Genomic DNA, 18,036 nt, shown 5'->3' on the forward strand with positions numbered 1-18,036 from the left:
CCGTCCCCCAGAGGATCTAGGAGTAGGAACGGTGTTCCTCGAGTCGTGCAGTCTGACGACCATGAAACTGCACAACTAAATCAACCAGTTTTATTATCATGATGATGATGATGTAGGCACTGGCACTGGGACTACTACTAGTACTAGCACTGGGACTGGGAGTACTACTAGCACTGGGACTACTACTAGCACTGGGACTACTACTAGTACTGAGTACTAGTACTAGCACTGGGTCTAAGGTATGCTGGACTATGACTGTGACATTGTCCACAATGACTCAATGTCTCCCCTCCCCATCCCACTTCAATGATCATAATTATAAAGGCCAGAGAGGTATCATGATGGCTGAAAAAGGCTGCAATACTACTACTAATACACTCAAACGCCTCTTATCCGGACGCCTCAGATACGGGCACGTCTCTCTACCGGGCACCTTCAGCTTGAGTTCCTATGGCAAAAATGCTTCGAATTTGGGGGTGTTGAACTTTTTTCCATAGGTGGAAGTGCCTATTTTTCACTGCCAACCTGTGTAATCCACACGTTTTTATCAATGGGTTCCTTTTGAATCCTGAACATGTGCAATACATTCCAAATAAACTCCTTCAAAAATGATATGATACATGGTAGATGAGTTATCCTGAGATACGGGCAAATCTGAGATACGGGCCGTGCCCGGTCCCAAGTTGCCCGGATAAGAGACGTCCGAGTGTAATAGTTTTATCAATTGTGTGTGTATGCGTGTGCGTGTGTGTGTGTGTGTGTGTGTGTGTGTGTGTGTGTGTGTGTGTGTGTGTGTGTGTGTGCAGTGCATGCCGGAGTATGTGGTGTGATGTGTGTGCGGGAAAAAAATAAAAAAGACCAAAAAGTAGGGATTCACTGGCCAGAAAAAGCCACTTCATAGCTGTGTGGTGTAGACCAGGCTGAATAGTGGCGGTCAATTCTTCAGCCTTGCAAGCTGTTGAATGGTGCAATCCCAGCACAAGTTGCTATGGCTTCCGCTGTAGCATCGCTATCATCGCCTCCGCCGATGGGCGTCCAATGGTCCAATGGTGTGTGTGTAGTAGTAGTAGTAGTAGTAGTAGCAGCAGTAGTAGTAGTAGTAGTAGTAGTAGTAGAATTTATTATTTTACTAGGGAACTCCCAACAGGCGTTGCTTTTTACTGGGGTGTGTGTGTGCGTGTGTGTGAGAGAGTGTGTGTGTGTGTGTGTGTGTGTGTGTGTGTGTGACGTGTGTGTGTACGTGCTCTCTGAGCTCCGTCAGTTTGAAAAACTTCAACAGTGTTGCAGTTTAAGGCTCCGGGGGGGGGGGCATAAAACGCTTGATTGCGAACAAACTGAAGTGAAGCTCACACATGAACATGCATGTGCCATAAGAAGCTAGTGTATGGGATGCTGAAACGAATTCAAGTACAGCGGGGTTCAAGCCAAGCACAATTTCTAAACATTAAAAAACAATTAATATCATCCATAGTTCAAGCCAAGCACAATTTCTAAACATTAAAAAACAATATCATCCATAGTTCAAGCCAAGCACAATTTCTAAACATTAAAAAACAATTAATATCATCCATAGTTCAAGCCAAGCACAATTTCTAAACATTAAAAAACAATTAATATCATCCATAGTTCAAGCCAAGCACAATTTCTAAACATGTTTAAAAGTATTATGCATATTGCATATCCATGCGCTTGACATCGGCTGATGCATGATGCTCAGCATTTCACACACCAAGGCCATTCCGGCATAGCAAGTGTGTCTCGTCGCAGCTAGCGAAGGAAGACAGCCGGTGCATTGTTGATCAGGAACTGCAGAACGGCTGCAACATGTCCAACACGCATGGCCGGAAACACACTTATGCCACAGCACATTGCCAACGAGTGACTGGTCATGTGATTGCGATGGCTTTCCTTGGCAACCTGAGATTGATCAAAAGCAAAACAAGACTCCTTTCACGAAGAGTTCGTTTCTTGTGACAACCCCCCCCCCCCCACACACACACGTGACAGCCCTCCCCTTCCCACCACTAGCACATACACACTAAACTCTATAAACTATACTGATAAACAACAATGCCAGTGAGCAGCACATGGGTCGTCCTAACTGTTTTTCAGATAGTGATAAGGGAAACAGATAAACTAAAGTACAATGCACTACTGGTCACTTCGGAGAGGAATTCGAATTCAGAATTTAATTAAAAGAAGTTAATATCCCAGTTTCAGTGTAATCACCAGCACAATATGAAAATATGTCTACTGTATCACATATTATAACGTGATGTACATCGACTAAAGTCTTCAATTGATGCACTGACGCATGCGCATACACACAATCATATGCACAAACACACACACACACACACACACACACACACACACACACACACACACACTAACACACACACATCGACTTTAACACATGCACATGAACGCACACACGCCGACTATACTTCATTGTCGATAGGCCTGTCGGCTTTCACTGAGAATCATGGAGGGGGGGGGGGGGGGTTCACCTGCAAATTGCCTCCAGGAATTTGCACAAAATTTCGAAAGTCCTCAAAATTCAACCTAAGCGACTTTCCACATGCAGCGGTGATCCAGTAGAGTAGTGTTCGACTGTGTACCATTATCGATTGTGCCATCGGGTTTAGTCTTCAGACCACAGAAATTAAAGCATGTCCGAGTGTGTCTCAAATACCAAGGTGTGGGCGCTGATGAATTTTGGGCCGACCAACTTGTAATAAATAGGGAAGCATCCGAGGTTCAAAGAGAAGGCAGGGTGATGGACTATTACCGTAGTCAACCTGTACCCAGTAAAATATGGTGAGCAGGGTTGCAGTGCTTAAAACCTGCGGTGCCCACACCACACATGTAAATACGCATGGACACTGGCACACAGGCACACACACATGCATACAGACACATGCGACTTGTGTACATATTTACCATGGATAGGAGGTGACAAACAGCTGCCAGAATACTTTGTGACACTGGTTGCAGCTCATCATTAATAATTCCTCGGACTGTCGTTACAGCTGTTTGGTTTGCTTTCTCAGTTGCTAGATCATGCTGGCAATGAACACAGAAAGAAAGAAAGAATTCATGGTTCGCGTGAGACTCGGCTGGAGACCGAATGTTCCGCATCCGCTGGGATGCCACAACCCTCAAAGATCAAGGCGCAGATGCAGCTCCTAAAGCGGTGGGAGGTGAGTTAATCAGACCCACCGCCAAAGTGGTCAAAAAAACCATTCGAAAAAATCCTTCCGCTTCCGCAGCCCACGCCATGCTGGCATGAAACACGACATGCAAAATATTCCCATATGACCTGTGCTTTGCAGCAACGGAGCTAACCAACCGACACTCGGCACATTGCCGCACAGGCTGAGAGTACCGCAGTTCAATTTGACACACACACACACACACACACACGCACACACATACTGTACTGTACTTGTTCACTGCCAAAAGTGGTCACGTGGGTCTCTCCGGGAGAGGGGAGAGAGGAACTCAAAAGGAATCTTGGAAAGAGGACTCAATTGGCTATTGAACCGCCGAACGGCCGACACCCCCTGAAAACCGGCTGGACTTGCAAATGATCTCACTTACGGGCTAATCACACCTCAGTAAGTGGGTGAGGACAAGGTGCAGAAAAAGGATTGACGGCATCAGGGTATCCGTCCAGGGATCCAACTGCAGTTACCCCCGCCCCCAGTGAAGGTAATACTTGGTACTAGTGTAGGTGGCTACATCAGAGTGGATCTGATATAAGCTTCACTAGCACCAGCGATTAAACAAGAGTTAATCTAGCCAGAAGCAGTCCATGGTCAACAGGTATGTATACTTCGAATAGAAAGTATATGAACCCTGAAACCAACAAAGGTGATAGGTACAACATTACACCTTCAAGCAGCCAAGCCCCATTGGCAAAAAACCCAGCACTATCTGGCCCACGTGTACCCACCAACCGAACTAGCTGGCGCATATACACACACACATACACACAAACACACACACACACACACCTCAGACCTCAGACATGCCCATCGCGGAAGCGATGATAGCGAACAGCTATGTTAGACATCGCAACTTGTGCTGGGATTACACCATTCAACAGCTTGCAAGGCTGATGAATTGACCGCCACTATTTTTAGCCTGGTATCCATCACACAGCTGTTTGAAGTGACTTTTTTCTGGCCAGTGAATCCCTATTTTTCATTTTTCCATTTTTTTTTACACACACACTACACCACATACTCCGGCATACACTGGCTGACACACACACACATACACACACGCGCGCACGCGCCGCCCCCACACGCATGTGCACACACCATCACCACCACCACACATACTCACTCACTTACTCCGACACTGGACTTATGATAGGAGTCGGATGATGAAGCACGTGCACTTCACGCGAACCTGCCTCTACGTCCACATCCAATTCGGCAGGACTCAACCAGCCTTGTGTGTGAAGTTGTAGTGGGCACAAGCGCAAAGTGGCAGTGCAGAGCGTAGGAGCCTGAGATAGGCGTAGGTGTATACTACTTGAGATCATCATCGTCCGCTCTTCATTGTCATTCGGTGAAACGATAATGTATGAAGCGGCCTGGTCGGCATGTGACTGGGGAACTGAGAGATTGTGACACGTTCTAGAACGATGCAAAATATCACTGGTGTAAGCAGGCGGAGGTGTTCCCGTCCCTTCAGAGTGTTGGCGACCAGGCAGTATGACGCACACGCTGGCATACGAGGGTGGCGGTGCTGTGGACAGTACACCGTTCAGCTCCAGATGAGTTGGCCGGCAAGCTGGCTCCTCCGGACTGCTAGCGGTGCTCGCTGTGGGTGTTGGTGTTGGTGGTGGCGGTGGTGTTGGTGGTGGTGGTGGCTGTGGTGGTGATAGCGGTGGTGGTGGTGGCGGTGATGGTGGCAATGGAATAGCAGGCATAGCCGGAATCTGAGGTTCAACTGGGTCCTGCCTGGCTGGACAGAGGTGCTTGATCCAGCGTCTCCTGAAGGCCGCCACACCCGAGATAATAAGCAGTAAGAAGATACTGCTTAGTAAAGTGAGCGCGGCGTTCATTTGAGGGAGAAAGAAGTAGAGAGCCATTGACAAACCAAAAGCGGAAATTGCCAGAAGCAACCAGAAGACTGGGTGGTTGAACATGTCATCCGTAACTTGGCCGCATCTGTTGACATGGACCCGCCACCGCATCCGTAGCACATGCCGCGGGAGCCAGCGGTCTTCATAATCGTTTGGTGCCGGGCGAATGTTGGCCCTTCTAGGCCAGGTTGGGTGAAGTCCAGGGATATTGGGTGCTGCGGCAGCATTGCGGTCTGCTGGTCGTGCAGGCCCCGGGACGGCTTCTGGGTCAGGCATACTCATGCAGTGGTTGGCCAAGCCGTACGCTCTCTGTCCTGGTTAACAGCCCGCAGAGATTATCTTTCCCGTGTGCTTTGTGACCGGAAAATCAGAACTAGATCACCCGCACCATACCGAGCGGCATATGCAGGCAAGACGAAAAAACTCGCAAACGGAGAACCCCTTCGTTGTGGTGGTCGTTACCCGCTGTCCTAGCCCTGAAGTTGGCAGTTGCGCTGGCTGACGCTACGTTAGGTTGGTGGTTGCTTGGTCGTCCATGCGTTTTCACTGGCTAGCGATGGTTGCTTGGACTTTCACAGCGGAAATCAAGGCGCTCGGCTCACAGAGTCAAATGTTCTCCGCGGATTTTCGGTACTATTGATGTTGCAAAGAGTGCATGAATGTACTCGGAATGACTTGACGATACATGTTTGGGTTAGGTGGACTAGTAGGCCTGATGTGAAGTTCACAGAAAGCAAGGCATCTTCAACAAATTTTTAAATTAGTCCACTTCGCGCGCACACACACACACACACACACACACACACACACACACACACACACACACACACACACACACACACACACACAGACACATGCATCATACAGAAACCAACGCGCAAAATCAAACAAGCACACGTACATGCACACTCTTGTCATTAACAAAGAAGATGTAATTGTTTTAGACAGCATGCATAAGCAAACCCTCATACCTTGCCAATGGCCGATGCTACAAGCTCTCCGGACCTTATTGACTGGCTCTGGGCGAGTCCGCTGATTGCATGGACCAAGAGCTGACACTTCTTTTCATCAACGTAGTTACTTTCCATGAGATAGGACTTGAGGAGACCAGCAATGGTGTTCGGGTCTCTTTCATTCCTGATTTCCTCTTTCAGGAACGTAGCTAGTAAGCGATCGCTACTCCAGGAGCTCTTCACCATGTCGTGCGTGTTGAGCACTGCTTTGAGCTCACGGACATGGCCAGTATTACCAGGTACTCGAAATAGGCCCTCGGTGTACAGTGCTCGCTCCGAGTGCAGGTACTGGACACAGAGCTGAGTGACAAACGGCAATGCCACCACATACTCATCGCCTTGGTCTTGTAGAGACAAAGAGCGTTCCGCCGCCGGCGTCATAGAAACGGGACTCACCGGCAGCGCATACTCGGACTGTTCCTCCCCAGGAAGTGGCGGGGCACACACGTCCGAGTCGGCACTCGAAGCCTTTGACAGCCTATTTCGATTGGCAGTGTTTGCTTCTCTCGGCACTGTTTGTGGACGAATCACGTCTACGTATGCCGGCGATGACGGTCGCCCCAAGCATGCAGCATCATCGCCTTGGATACTGGGTTGGTGCTCAGACTTGGCGTTCTCGTCATCACTGCTGTACTGCTTATGAGTGTGTCTATACACCATTGCCGCTTGCTTGCTGGACTGTGCAGGTGAGAGACGGGGTGGCTCGGGTGGTAGACTTCGACGACTGTCGGGGCTAGGCCGGTCTGCAGATGTGTCCTGACTCTTGGCTCTGAGCACTGGTCGAGGTGGGACTGGCGCAGGGCTTTGGGGAGGTGGTGGGAAATGAGTTGCTGCTCGGGCGCTTTGATTCCTGTTCGGCGTTGACTGCGGGTCTGAGCCAGTCGTTTCAAGAGTACCAGTACCCAAGGACCTAGCTTGAATGCCGAGTGAGGTTGGTGCACCTGTACTCCGGGCGGGTGGTGAGGAAACCTGTCTGCCTGGGGGTACTGTGTCTGTGTCAGCACTGGATTGGTCCGAGGATTCACTATGACTGCCACCACTGCCGGCTGGAACAGATGGAGCAGAGCGTCGAGGTACCCGTGCAGGTCGCTGTGGGGACGCTTTGGATGCTGACTGCCTGGGAAAGGTAGCATGCAGCTTGGATTCCGCTTCAATTCTCTGTACCAGCTTGTCCGGCATCGCAGGCCTGGCAGGGCGCTCAGGTATCGGTGGGCGTATGATCATCTCGCCATCCAAAGTACTCTTCTCAACCCAGGCGTACGGTGAAATGTTATCGATCGGCTGCGGGCTCTTTGTAGGCTTCTTTACCTCCGCTGAAGACGGGAGATTGTTCTTGAGCGGCTCTGGAGCAGTGTACTCGGCAGGCTCGTACTGCCGGCCATTTCCCTTTGTCGCACCGTCAATAGAGCCAAGGCGTTGTTCATCGGACAACGCTGAAGGCTTTGCCGGTCGCTGGGGCGCTGTGCTTCCTTTAGGGTGACGTGTTGGTATCGCTGATGCTGAAAGAGTCAAAGGTAGAGCTTCGGGCTGCGGGGCACATGGCATATCCTTTGGTATCTTGCCACGTACCAGTGATATGACCGGCTGAGGTGCCAAATCAACTGGCCCTTCTGATACACCAGCGCTAGCTTCTTGCGGTCCTCTGCTCCGCATAATTGCCTTGCGTAAAGCCAGCATGTGCGAGACATTCGTGCGGGCCTTGTGTGATGGAACCATGTCCGTACTTGCCATGATCACAGTTCTGATCTTGTCTTTATCGTGTTCAGGAGCCTAATATCACAGAGCCACGGACGCATGCATGCAGGCACACGCACACACACCCACACAAACACACACACGCACAAACACACACACATGCACACACACCCATACCCCATACACACACACACACACACACAAAGATAAAACTCCTAAAGCAGCCGTGGGAGTTGAGTAGATCAGATCCAAATGGTCAAAAGACCGGAAATCCCATTCGCTGGAACCATGTTACACACAAAACAGATGGAATTTCCCATTTCGCTAGCAATGGTACATTGTGACGGGAAGTGGGAGTTGTGCTAGGAGCTGAGAGCGAGATATAACAGTGTATTGCCTATGACGTCATAAATATCCAACCGGAACTTCACAGAAAGGTTTGCTCCCCACACCGGAGCTCGCGCTATTCCGCCGACTTTACTTGACACTTGACTGACTCACGACTGCCATCCAGAGCACACGAGAAGTCCATCGAACCTTCGACTGGAGAGCACTATATAAGTGGTGCTCTTCAGGCACAATCTTCCTCAGTCTACTCAAGCTCAACTGATGAGGGGTGAATTCCCCGAAACACTGTGTATTGAGCAGGGAGTGGTGCTTTCTTGCAGGTTTGCCGAGTCGAAGGTTCGATGGACTTCTCGTGTGCTCTGGATGGCAGTCGTGAGTCAGTCAAGTGTCAAGTAAAGTCGGCGGAATAGCGTGAGCTCCGGTGCGGGGAGCAAACCTTTCTTACAAATCATCGCCGAAGTCGCAACCACTACTTCGTACTGTTGTGCCCGGCGCGGGCTTGCGAATAGTTGGTTTGGAGGTGACAGCGTTGCGAATGACCGAGGGTCCTCGACGTCTGTCTCACCGTCCAGGAGCGACACTGACTCACGCTACTATCTGGTGTTCACGAGGTGTTTGTCGCGCTGGAAGCGGAGCGTCTCTGTAAGTTTGTATCCCTGGTGATGTTTGTGCCTGGAGAGCACTATATAAGTGGTGCTCTTCAGGCACAATCTTCCTCAGCCTACTCAAGCTCACCTGATGAGGGGTGAATTCCCTGAAACACTGTGTATTGAGCAGGGAGTGGTGCTTTCTTGCAGGTTTGCCGAGTCGAAGGTTCGATGGACTTCTCGTGTGCTCTGGATGGCAGTCGTGAGTCAGTCAAGTGTCAAGTAAAGTCAGCGGAATAGCGCGAGCTCCGGTGTGGGGAGCAAACCTTTCTTACAAATCATCGCCGAAGTCGCAACCACTACTTTGGAACTTCACAGCATGAAAAAATTAAATCACGCAACCACATCACTACAGTTGCCTTTTTTAGTGAAGCGAGACTACGGATATATGACAGGAAAAAATGAATCATTCCCAAAATATCCACCAACCCATAATGGGAGGGCGGGTGGGACACTGTTATATCTCGCTCTCAGCTCCTAGCACAACTCCCACTTCCCGTCACAATGTACCATTGCTAGCGAAATGGGAAATTGCGCATCGGAGCTTCAAGCTTCGATATAACAGTGTATACTTCAAAGCGCACACGACACATAAACACACGTGGGATAAACACATTCATTCCCATGCGTGGGTAACATTCGAGTTACGGGACAGGCACCTAAGTGTCCTGATAGCAGTAGGTCAGGCTATAGCCTAAGCCCCGGAGCTGAGAATGGCTGCACCGTAAGTGGCTGCTGCCGCTGATGCCAGGCCCCCCGGAATGATCCTAAGAGGGACGGCTACGTGCTGACCGCCGTACGCCACGATGCGGAGCGTGAAACCTACGCCAACACACATACTGTACCGAGCAGAGCTCCGGTACTGGAAAAGGCGCGAAACACACCAGCTAGAGAGGCAAAGCCCAGTCTTGAGCCAATACAATGAACAGCATCCGCTAGACCAGACCTCCTCTGGCACTAACATCCACACCGCCGCTATGCTGCGTAGCTAGTGCCCGGTCCTTGACCGTCCTGTTGCTCTGGTGGGAGAAGCATCCGGCTTCGGTTAGCATAGCCACGACCGGCTCGGCTATATTGAGTCTGGTTGTACGGGCTGGTGTAAGGCTCGTACCGGGAGCCACCGCCGTACCTGCTCACCCCAGTACCTCGGAAAAACTGGCGTTCACCCGCTGACGCCCCTCCAGAGCCAGACTTGCTGTCGCTCGACTGCGGAGGAGCTCGAGCGTCCTTGTATTGTTTCACAACCAAGCCCAGGGCCTCCTGGGACTCTGCCTAGGACTGGATGCGCTCCAATAGTTCCGGGCCGAACAGGGCCGTGCCCGCTTTATCAAATGGCTCCTCCGGCATGGGTACCAGGCTCTTATCAAGATGCTCTAGGAACTCCTGGCGCCTCAGCACCGAGAGCTTACTGTTGGCATTGCCCAGCAGAGACAAGCCAGCCGGCACCATGTCCAATACAGCTTGCGTGTCCAGGCCTGCACCAGCGTCCTGCGCTGCCTTGGCCTCCATCATCAGGGCAGAGAGAGGACCCAAACAATCCAATACGCTGCTCTGTAGCGAGTGCAACATGTTGTCTCGCGACCTCTTGAATGACTGCCTTACACCAGGTAAATTCAGCATCTCATGGTCTAGCTTTAGGTGTGATCGCCACGTCCACCTCTGGTCGGGAAAACTGCTCTACTAGGTCCCTGCGCTTCTTGCCCTTCAAGGGCTTCCTGAAGCGAGTCTGAAGGAACTGTTTTATATCTGAGGACACCGGAGCATGCTCCGGGTCGTCCGTGCTCACGTCCACACACGAGGGTACCTGCCCACTCGTGGTGTCGTTCAAATCAGCATCACTCGAGCAGGCATGCCCACTCGAGGAGCTAGGTGGAAGCAACAAACTTCCACCTGACAAACCAGACTTGGGCATGCCCAAGAAACTGGCGATTTCCCGGGGTTGAGTGCCTGCACTCAACCTGGAAAGTTTTTGGCTCCGATCCATTGGACTGCGAGAACTGGCCCCTGGCCAGATCCCTTCTACATTCTGCTGTCGCTTCCAAAGCACGTAGACGATCATTGATCAGAGCAAGGAGATCCACAACGGCTGATGAAACAGCTTGCCGGATTGAGTTTTCATCCATCTCTAATCGCGAGAAGAAGAACTCAGATTTTCTAAATCACTTCGTGTCGAGCGGAAATAAAAAAGGCAACTGTAGTGATGTGGTTGCGTGATTTTATTTTTTCATGCTGTGAAGTTCCGGTTGGATATTTATGACGTCATAGGCAATACACTGTTATATCGAAGCTTGAAGCTCCGATGCGCAACCATGTTCAAGTCCTGCCAGGAAGCAGAAGGATTTTCTAACCGTGCTGCAACCCACAGTGGGAGCTAGTTGCCTGGCACACGGGTACCAACATATTGCAAACTTCAGTAATTAAAAAATTAACGTAATCAAGTGGTGTGCTTCAGTTGCCTGATGATCGTAGTAATGCGTGAAGCTCAGAGTTGCGACACAGCTTCCAATCTCTCTTGAGTAATTAAGAAATTAAGAACTCAAATGGTGAGCCAAGGAAAAAATTTATAACATGGACATTGTGGGCACAATGACTTTCATGCCATGGAATGTCTCAGTACTCCTTGTCAGTTTTGTGCTAGATTGTGCAGGTCTGACTGTAAAAAATCTGGTTTAGTTGGTGGACTCGATCGCATTACTTGTGCCCGCAATTTCCATGTTACAAATTAAGAAATTAATAGGTTTAGTCAAACTCGGAGGGACTTGTGGTTGCTCGTGAGAGCGCTCAATACACCAAGGTGCAGAAGTACGGAGCCTAGTACACACACTTGAGAGGTTAAAACCGTGAAACTGAGAGTTACAGCAGAAATGCTTTCGATTCCTCTCAAGTGTGTGTAGGTTTAGCCAATAGGTAGCATACAGCACACAGTGTTGATGTTAGTACGGTAGACAAGAGACATTGGTGATTTTTCCTCACCTCCGTAAAGTGCTGTGAACCCACAAAGTAGACACCCCTGTCGATCTCCTGCCTGGTAAGATTTTCCAATCTGCTAGGAATGAATATTTCCCGGCATTCCTGTCGGCACTTTTGAGAGAACACCTCTGCTGCAGCCTCATCCATGACTACATCCTCAAACGCATAAAAACGAGGAAGCTGCACAGGACACGGAGGAAACAGGAAGAATAACAGATGTGTATTGTACATATTTATTTAAGGATTTCCCAAAGGTTGTTCGCCTGCCGAGGGGGGGGGGGGGGTTGTTCCTGTGTGGAGAAGAGTGTTTTCAGTTAACGCAGATCACCTACCACCCACGGTGCATTTACGGATCAAGTAAAATATTCCGCTTGAAATTGTCACATCACCGGCAGCCCGGATTCATAAACAATGCTGGCTTTTGGATCATCATCCACCTGGATCCAGTTTTTGTATGAATCCATGCATGTTCGGGTGGTTTTCCATCACAGCAAGGTGACAAAGTCCTCAGGGGATGACTGGACAGGGCCCTCCGGGTCGAGGATCCACATCTAGTACAGAACAGATTCACTGGTGCGTGTGACAGGATGCCGAGGCCTAACCATCACATCCTGCACTGCACTATACATGTAGGTGGAGTGGATCCACTTGGACCCAGAAGTCATTATTTGTCGGTATTTGTTGACTTTTGATGTTGTCACTTTCAAGCCCTATAGTAGGGATCTCAGAACGTGCACTGCGCAGGGTGTTTGCGCATACATTGCGTCATCGAGTTTTTAGTGCAGCTCGCGGACACAGCTGGAAAATGGCGACGGCCGATTTTCGACACTAGCGGAAGCGGTCAACACTGGCGGAATCGTTATGTTCATCGTCGTTCGAACATACTTTGTGATTCCCGCCGAAGGACAGCGTGGCCAAGGCGATATCGCCCCGGTCGATTTTCCTATAATTTGCCACGCGGCAAGAACCCACTTCAGAGAAGATTCAGTGAAAAATTCAGACGTTTTTCCGGTTAGATTGTCCTAACTTCGATTTCCAGTGCATCAGCCATCGTGAACATCGCCGCCATTATCACTCGGAGAGAAGACATCACTCTCAGAAGAAGAGGTGTTCACGTTGCGTCCAAGAGTGAAATATGTGCTCTTTGACCCTCCATAGTTCCTCTGAGAGAGTGTCTGGGAGACAGGTAGCTTGGAGATGGCCGTAGAACGTGTTTTCCTGGACGCAACATTCAGCCATTTCTACTGTCTTCTTCAATTTGGCTTATTTCGAAAAAAAAAAACAAAAAACACGAAATTTGAAGTTGCAATGAACCTTCCACTATCCATGTTTAGTGCTCAATGTAGGCTACAAGTAGGGACCTCAGCGCGTGAACTGCGCAGCTAGTTTGCGCAGGTGAGATTTTCGATCCCAAACGCGTCCAGTGCAGAAACCGTGAAAGAGAGCATTTTTTCGAAATAAGCCAAGTAGTGTGTGTGTGTATTGGGGGGGGGGGGGGGGATCCTTGTAAAATTCACTGGGATTGACAGTATGAGTATGTTGCATGAAGGCTATACACGCACGGGCGCGCGCACGCCCGCCCGCCCGCCCGCGCCCACGCACACGCCCACACACACACACACACACACACACACACACACACACACGCACACACACAAGCTAAGTCTGGGGCCTTCACTTAAGGCAAGCCTGGCTTTGCACTCACTTCCATCTTGCCTGTATTCATGTGACTCAGTATGAAGTCATCCGTGTAGGACTTGAGGTCCAGGGTATGCAATGCCTTCACTGTGGGTGCTATAGCCAGCAGCTTTTCCTGAATACAAGAACCACACACGGTGGACACAAACACGCTATCGCTGTCAAAAAGGATTCACAAGCACTAGTAGAATAGCTTTGAGGAAGTTGATTCCGAAGAAATTGAAGCTTATCAGTCTTTTCTTGAGTGAAATGATAGATGATTTGAGCTTCCCGATCGCTCAAGGCTTGTACCGTAACGTCACCAGAACCTTTTGGGAATGAAAAAAAGATGCGAAAGTACTAGATTACTAGAACTGAGTCTGACCCTAAGTGGTATCAAACCAAATACCAAGCCAAGGAAGATTTCAGAGAATACCAATAAGCAAAATCATTGAAGAACTAACTCCACTGCAATGTAGTAAGACTGGGGCATTTGGTGAGTATGATTCTGAACGCCTGATCAGTATGGAACTACTCCAGTAGGAAGAAATGCTTCACTAGAATTCCGTCTGTGGGAACATATTTTAACAGTTACCATGGTAAGAGGGCAGTACACATACAAACACACACACACACACACACACACACACACACACACACGCACGCACGCACGCACACACGCACGCACGTACGCACGCACGTACGCACACACACACACACACACACACACACACACACACACGCACACACACGCACACACACACATATACACCGGCTGCATTACACTTACAGGTTCGCCAATAGACTGCTGTAACATCTTGACTTCCTCCAGCAGGCGAACAAGGCACTGTCGTGCTACCGACACAGTGTCAGTGCAGGCCTGACTGAAGTGGGTCAGCACCACAGGCCACTCGTCAAAGTGATGCAGGTGCTGGACGTTGTTGGCACGGCGAAGTGCAGACATATACGCCAGCTTAGCCTAAAGCACAAGGGACAGCGAATAAATAATATTTATTCCCGTAGCTATGCAGAAGACGTTACTTCAGTAACGTCTGGCGCTAGCCAGGGTCCACACAGCTTTAATTTGGTATTTGTTTTTTGTTTTTTTTGTTTGTGTCACGCCTGGCGCTATCCCGTATCTGTCCCGCACCGTACCGTACCATCAAACACAGCTGGCCACAAACAGTTGGCCACAATATTCAAATAGGGCTTTCAAATGCAAGATCATAACGTGAAGCAACTTGGAAGAATGAGTATGAATGCGAAGTGTATTGGGTGTTATCGAATCCATGTTGTCAATGCAGTCTAATCTAGGTTGCTAACATAACAAACCAGACCAGACACGGTATGGACTCATGATTGTATGTAGGTGTGAACAAGTTAGTTTCTGGAAATGTTGTGGTGTTTGGTTTCCGCACAACATTGTCGATCTGTATGTTTGCACTGGCGTGCAGCTGAACCAACGTAGCCGAACCAACGTGGCTTGCAATGCTTCAGTAGGCTTTTCTTTCACTGTATCTTTTTGGTCACATATAATACCGTACACTTTTCTTACTCAACAGAATCTTATAACGAAGAAGGAACGGTCGGTTGTTGTCTTTGGCGGTGTGTCAGATCATAGTGCATGTTTCTAGGCGCCATTCGGTTACAGCAGCTTTTGGTGCCGAAACCCGGGACTCAGGAGTTTGTGTTGTAACTCGGATTAGTCCGACGAAAGGGTAGCAGTGCGAGATGGCCAAAGTCGAATGCTTCTTGAGACCGTTCTGTGGGGGTCGGAACGACCTGAGTGAATTCTGGGCGAAGTTCTCAGTTGTCGGGCACTTGCAGAAGTGGGACTCGGACGAAAAGAAGATGGCGAATCTACCGCTCTATCTCGAGGGTGAGGCGTTCACCGTGTGGAACGAGATGGCGGCAGCGGATCAGAAGAAGCCGGCCGATGTGAAAGCGAAGCTGTACCGGAAGCTGTCTTGAAGTGTTGCAGCGACATTGTTCACCGCCTGTGCAATGATGATCCCGTTAACGGAGTGTGGTACGCTGACCCAACGATGGGTACGTGGCGAGCGTATTGTGACGCATCCAACCTGGCAATTGCCATGGTGCTGACGCAGGATGGCAAGGTTGTCGAGGATGGTTCGTGGTTGCAAGACAAAGCAGACAAGTGTCATATCAATGTGGCGGAGCTCGAGTCGTCTCTGAAGGCACTGGATATGGCCATCCGGTGGAACATCAAGAACCTGACCATCGTGACCGACTCGAAGACGGTTGCTGGGTGGTGGAGCGCGGTCTCGCAGAATACTCATCGCGTGAAGGTGGGGGGGGGGGGGTCCACGAGTCTCTCGTCCGTCTCCGCCTGCAGGTGTTTCAGGACACTGTGGCTGCTGCTGGCATGACGGTGTCCGTGGAGTGGGTCCCCTCGGAGTCGAACATTGCAGATCGGCTTACCTGCGTGCCGACCTCATGGCCTCCTTGTCGGGAGGAAGCAGGTGAAATCGCAGCAGCGCTACCAGCAAGTTCTATGAAGGGGCCAACGTCGATGCGGTCTATCCGCGGGTGCCAAGCGGTAGATGCAGACGTGCAGCTGACAGTGACACAGGTACAGGATGGGAAGCAAGTGACGAGCCAGCTGTACAAGAAATCGAAGGGTCAGCTGCGCGTCATTGATGGCGTCCTGTACCTCAGTCGTGTGGACCCTGTTGATGGTGATGTGATCGTACCGGTCCTGCCTACTGCACTGCAAAGTGAAGCCGTCACTGCTGCTCACCGCAACACCGGGCATGGTAACTGGGAGACCATGTGGGGCAGTCTTCGGAAGTGCTGTCATTTCCCACAGATGGCACAACGCTGCCAGGAAGTCGTCCGAGACTGCGGGACGTGCCGTGTAGCGAACCCGTCGCGAGGAGAGCCCAACCCTCCGGCCGCGAGAAGCGACCTACCAACCAGGCCGTGGGAAGCCATCCAGATTGATACGTTAGAGCTGGGGCCCAGCCGCAGTAGTTCCTACCATTGTGTCCTCGTGTGTGTGGACATGCTCACACGGTGGGTGGAAGTCGTACACCTAGCCCGCCATGATGGTGTCAGTGTCGCGGAGGCGTTTGTTGGCATTTGCCCCCGGTTTGGCCCACCAAGCGTAATTCGATGTGACAACGGCACGGAGTTTGTTAACTGTGTGTTGTCGTCTCTGCTATCGATATTCGATAGCAGAGCCAAGGGGGAGCCGAGCGCTTCAATCGCACGCTGCTGGGTCTTATCCGCAAAGTGGTCGAGTACAGCAGCGATTGGCAGACAGAGCTGAGCATGCTGCTCTACTACTACAGGGTGCGGCCGCACAGTGCTACTGGAATCTTGCCATGCGCCGCAATGATGGGATTGGAACCACGCAACCTCCTGGTCGAGCGCGAGGAAGAAGACCTCAGTTTGTCAAGCTGGGTTGAAAGCTTGGCAGAGAAGACGGCACGTGTGCGAGACCTCGTAAACGAAGAGCTCTCCCGGAATGACACAGAGAGCGTGATCGAAGGAGCAGAGTACAGCGTAGGGGATGCGGTGCTGTTACGTCGGCCTTCCCGGAGCCGCAAATGCCTGGCACCGTACGAGCCTGGGTGGCGCATCGTTCGCGTTGTGTCGCCGTCGACAGTTTTCATCACCCGGGCTGCCGATCCACGCTCAGCGGAGAAGATTGTCAACGTGGAGATCATCAAGAGGGATGTCGCCCGTGACTTGGCCCTACCAACAGCGCCGATGGACGACAGTGCAGCGGCAACGGTTGGTGGTTATCTGTACCAGCCAGCATCAGTGCTGCCAGGTCCTGAACCCAACATAGGGGATGGCGGCATCCGCATGTCAATTCGAGACAGATCTGCCATTAAGCCACCACAGCGCTATGGCTCCTGAAACTGTACGTGTGTCGTTTTATCAGTATTTCTTGGCGCGTGCTTAGTTAGGAGCAAGCTAGCAAATGCAAAACCCATTACGCATTTTGCTGTTCTCTTGTTTAGCTGTTGGTGGATTGTTGGTTCTTTTCTTTGGAGAACCTTAGTTATACTCTTTAGTGCAAGTTCCCTGTTTTATTGTGTTACCAGGGGGGAATGTGTGATCGAATCCATGTGGTCAATGCATTCTAATCTAGGTTGCTAACATAACAAACCAGACCAGACACGGTATGGACTCATGATTGTATGTAGGTGTGAACAAGTTAGTTTCTGGAAATGTTGTGGTGTTTGGTTTCCGCACAACATTGTCGATCTGTATGTTTGCACTGGCGTGCAGCTGAACCAACGCAGCCGAACCAACGTGGCTTGCAATGCTTCGGTAGGCTTTTCTTTCACTGTATATTTTTGGTGGTCACATATAATACCGTACACTTTTCTTAATCAACAGAATCTTATAACGAAGAAGGAACGGTCGGTTGTTGTCTTTGGCGGTGTATCGGATCATAGTGCATGCTACTACTAGGCGCCATTCGGTTACATGGGGAATGCATGTAGGGCGATAGCGCGGGTTCGAATCCCAGGTTATGCCTAAAAAAAAGGAGAATTGAAAAATTTATAACATCCATATTCTTTTTTTGCCTAGGTCATCAAGGTGGTAA

At 50.3% G+C, this 18,036-nt stretch overlaps 1 protein-coding gene across 1 annotated transcript in view; it reads right to left on the minus strand.

The window, feature by feature from the left end:
• Positions 1 to 1,210: 1,210 nt before the first annotated feature.
• Positions 1,211 to 18,036, minus strand: part of LOC135822404 (uncharacterized) — a 28,136-nt gene continuing 11,310 nt past the window's right edge. Inside the window, exons 7-12 of the mRNA XM_065335162.1 lie at positions 14,242 to 14,430; positions 13,480 to 13,587; positions 11,778 to 11,954; positions 6,073 to 7,884; positions 2,944 to 3,066; positions 1,211 to 1,917 (exon numbers count right to left, since the gene is read on the minus strand). Coding sequence (XP_065191234.1) covers positions 1,768 to 1,917; positions 2,944 to 3,066; positions 6,073 to 7,884; positions 11,778 to 11,954; positions 13,480 to 13,587; positions 14,242 to 14,430 — 2,559 coding nt within the window. The 3' untranslated portion in view covers positions 1,211 to 1,767. The remainder of the gene's footprint in view (positions 1,918 to 2,943; positions 3,067 to 6,072; positions 7,885 to 11,777; positions 11,955 to 13,479; positions 13,588 to 14,241; positions 14,431 to 18,036) is intronic.

The sequence above is a fragment of the Sycon ciliatum genome, chromosome 8 (assembly GCF_964019385.1).
Source record: "Sycon ciliatum chromosome 8, ocSycCili1.1, whole genome shotgun sequence".
NCBI lineage: Eukaryota > Metazoa > Porifera > Calcarea > Leucosolenida > Sycettidae > Sycon > Sycon ciliatum.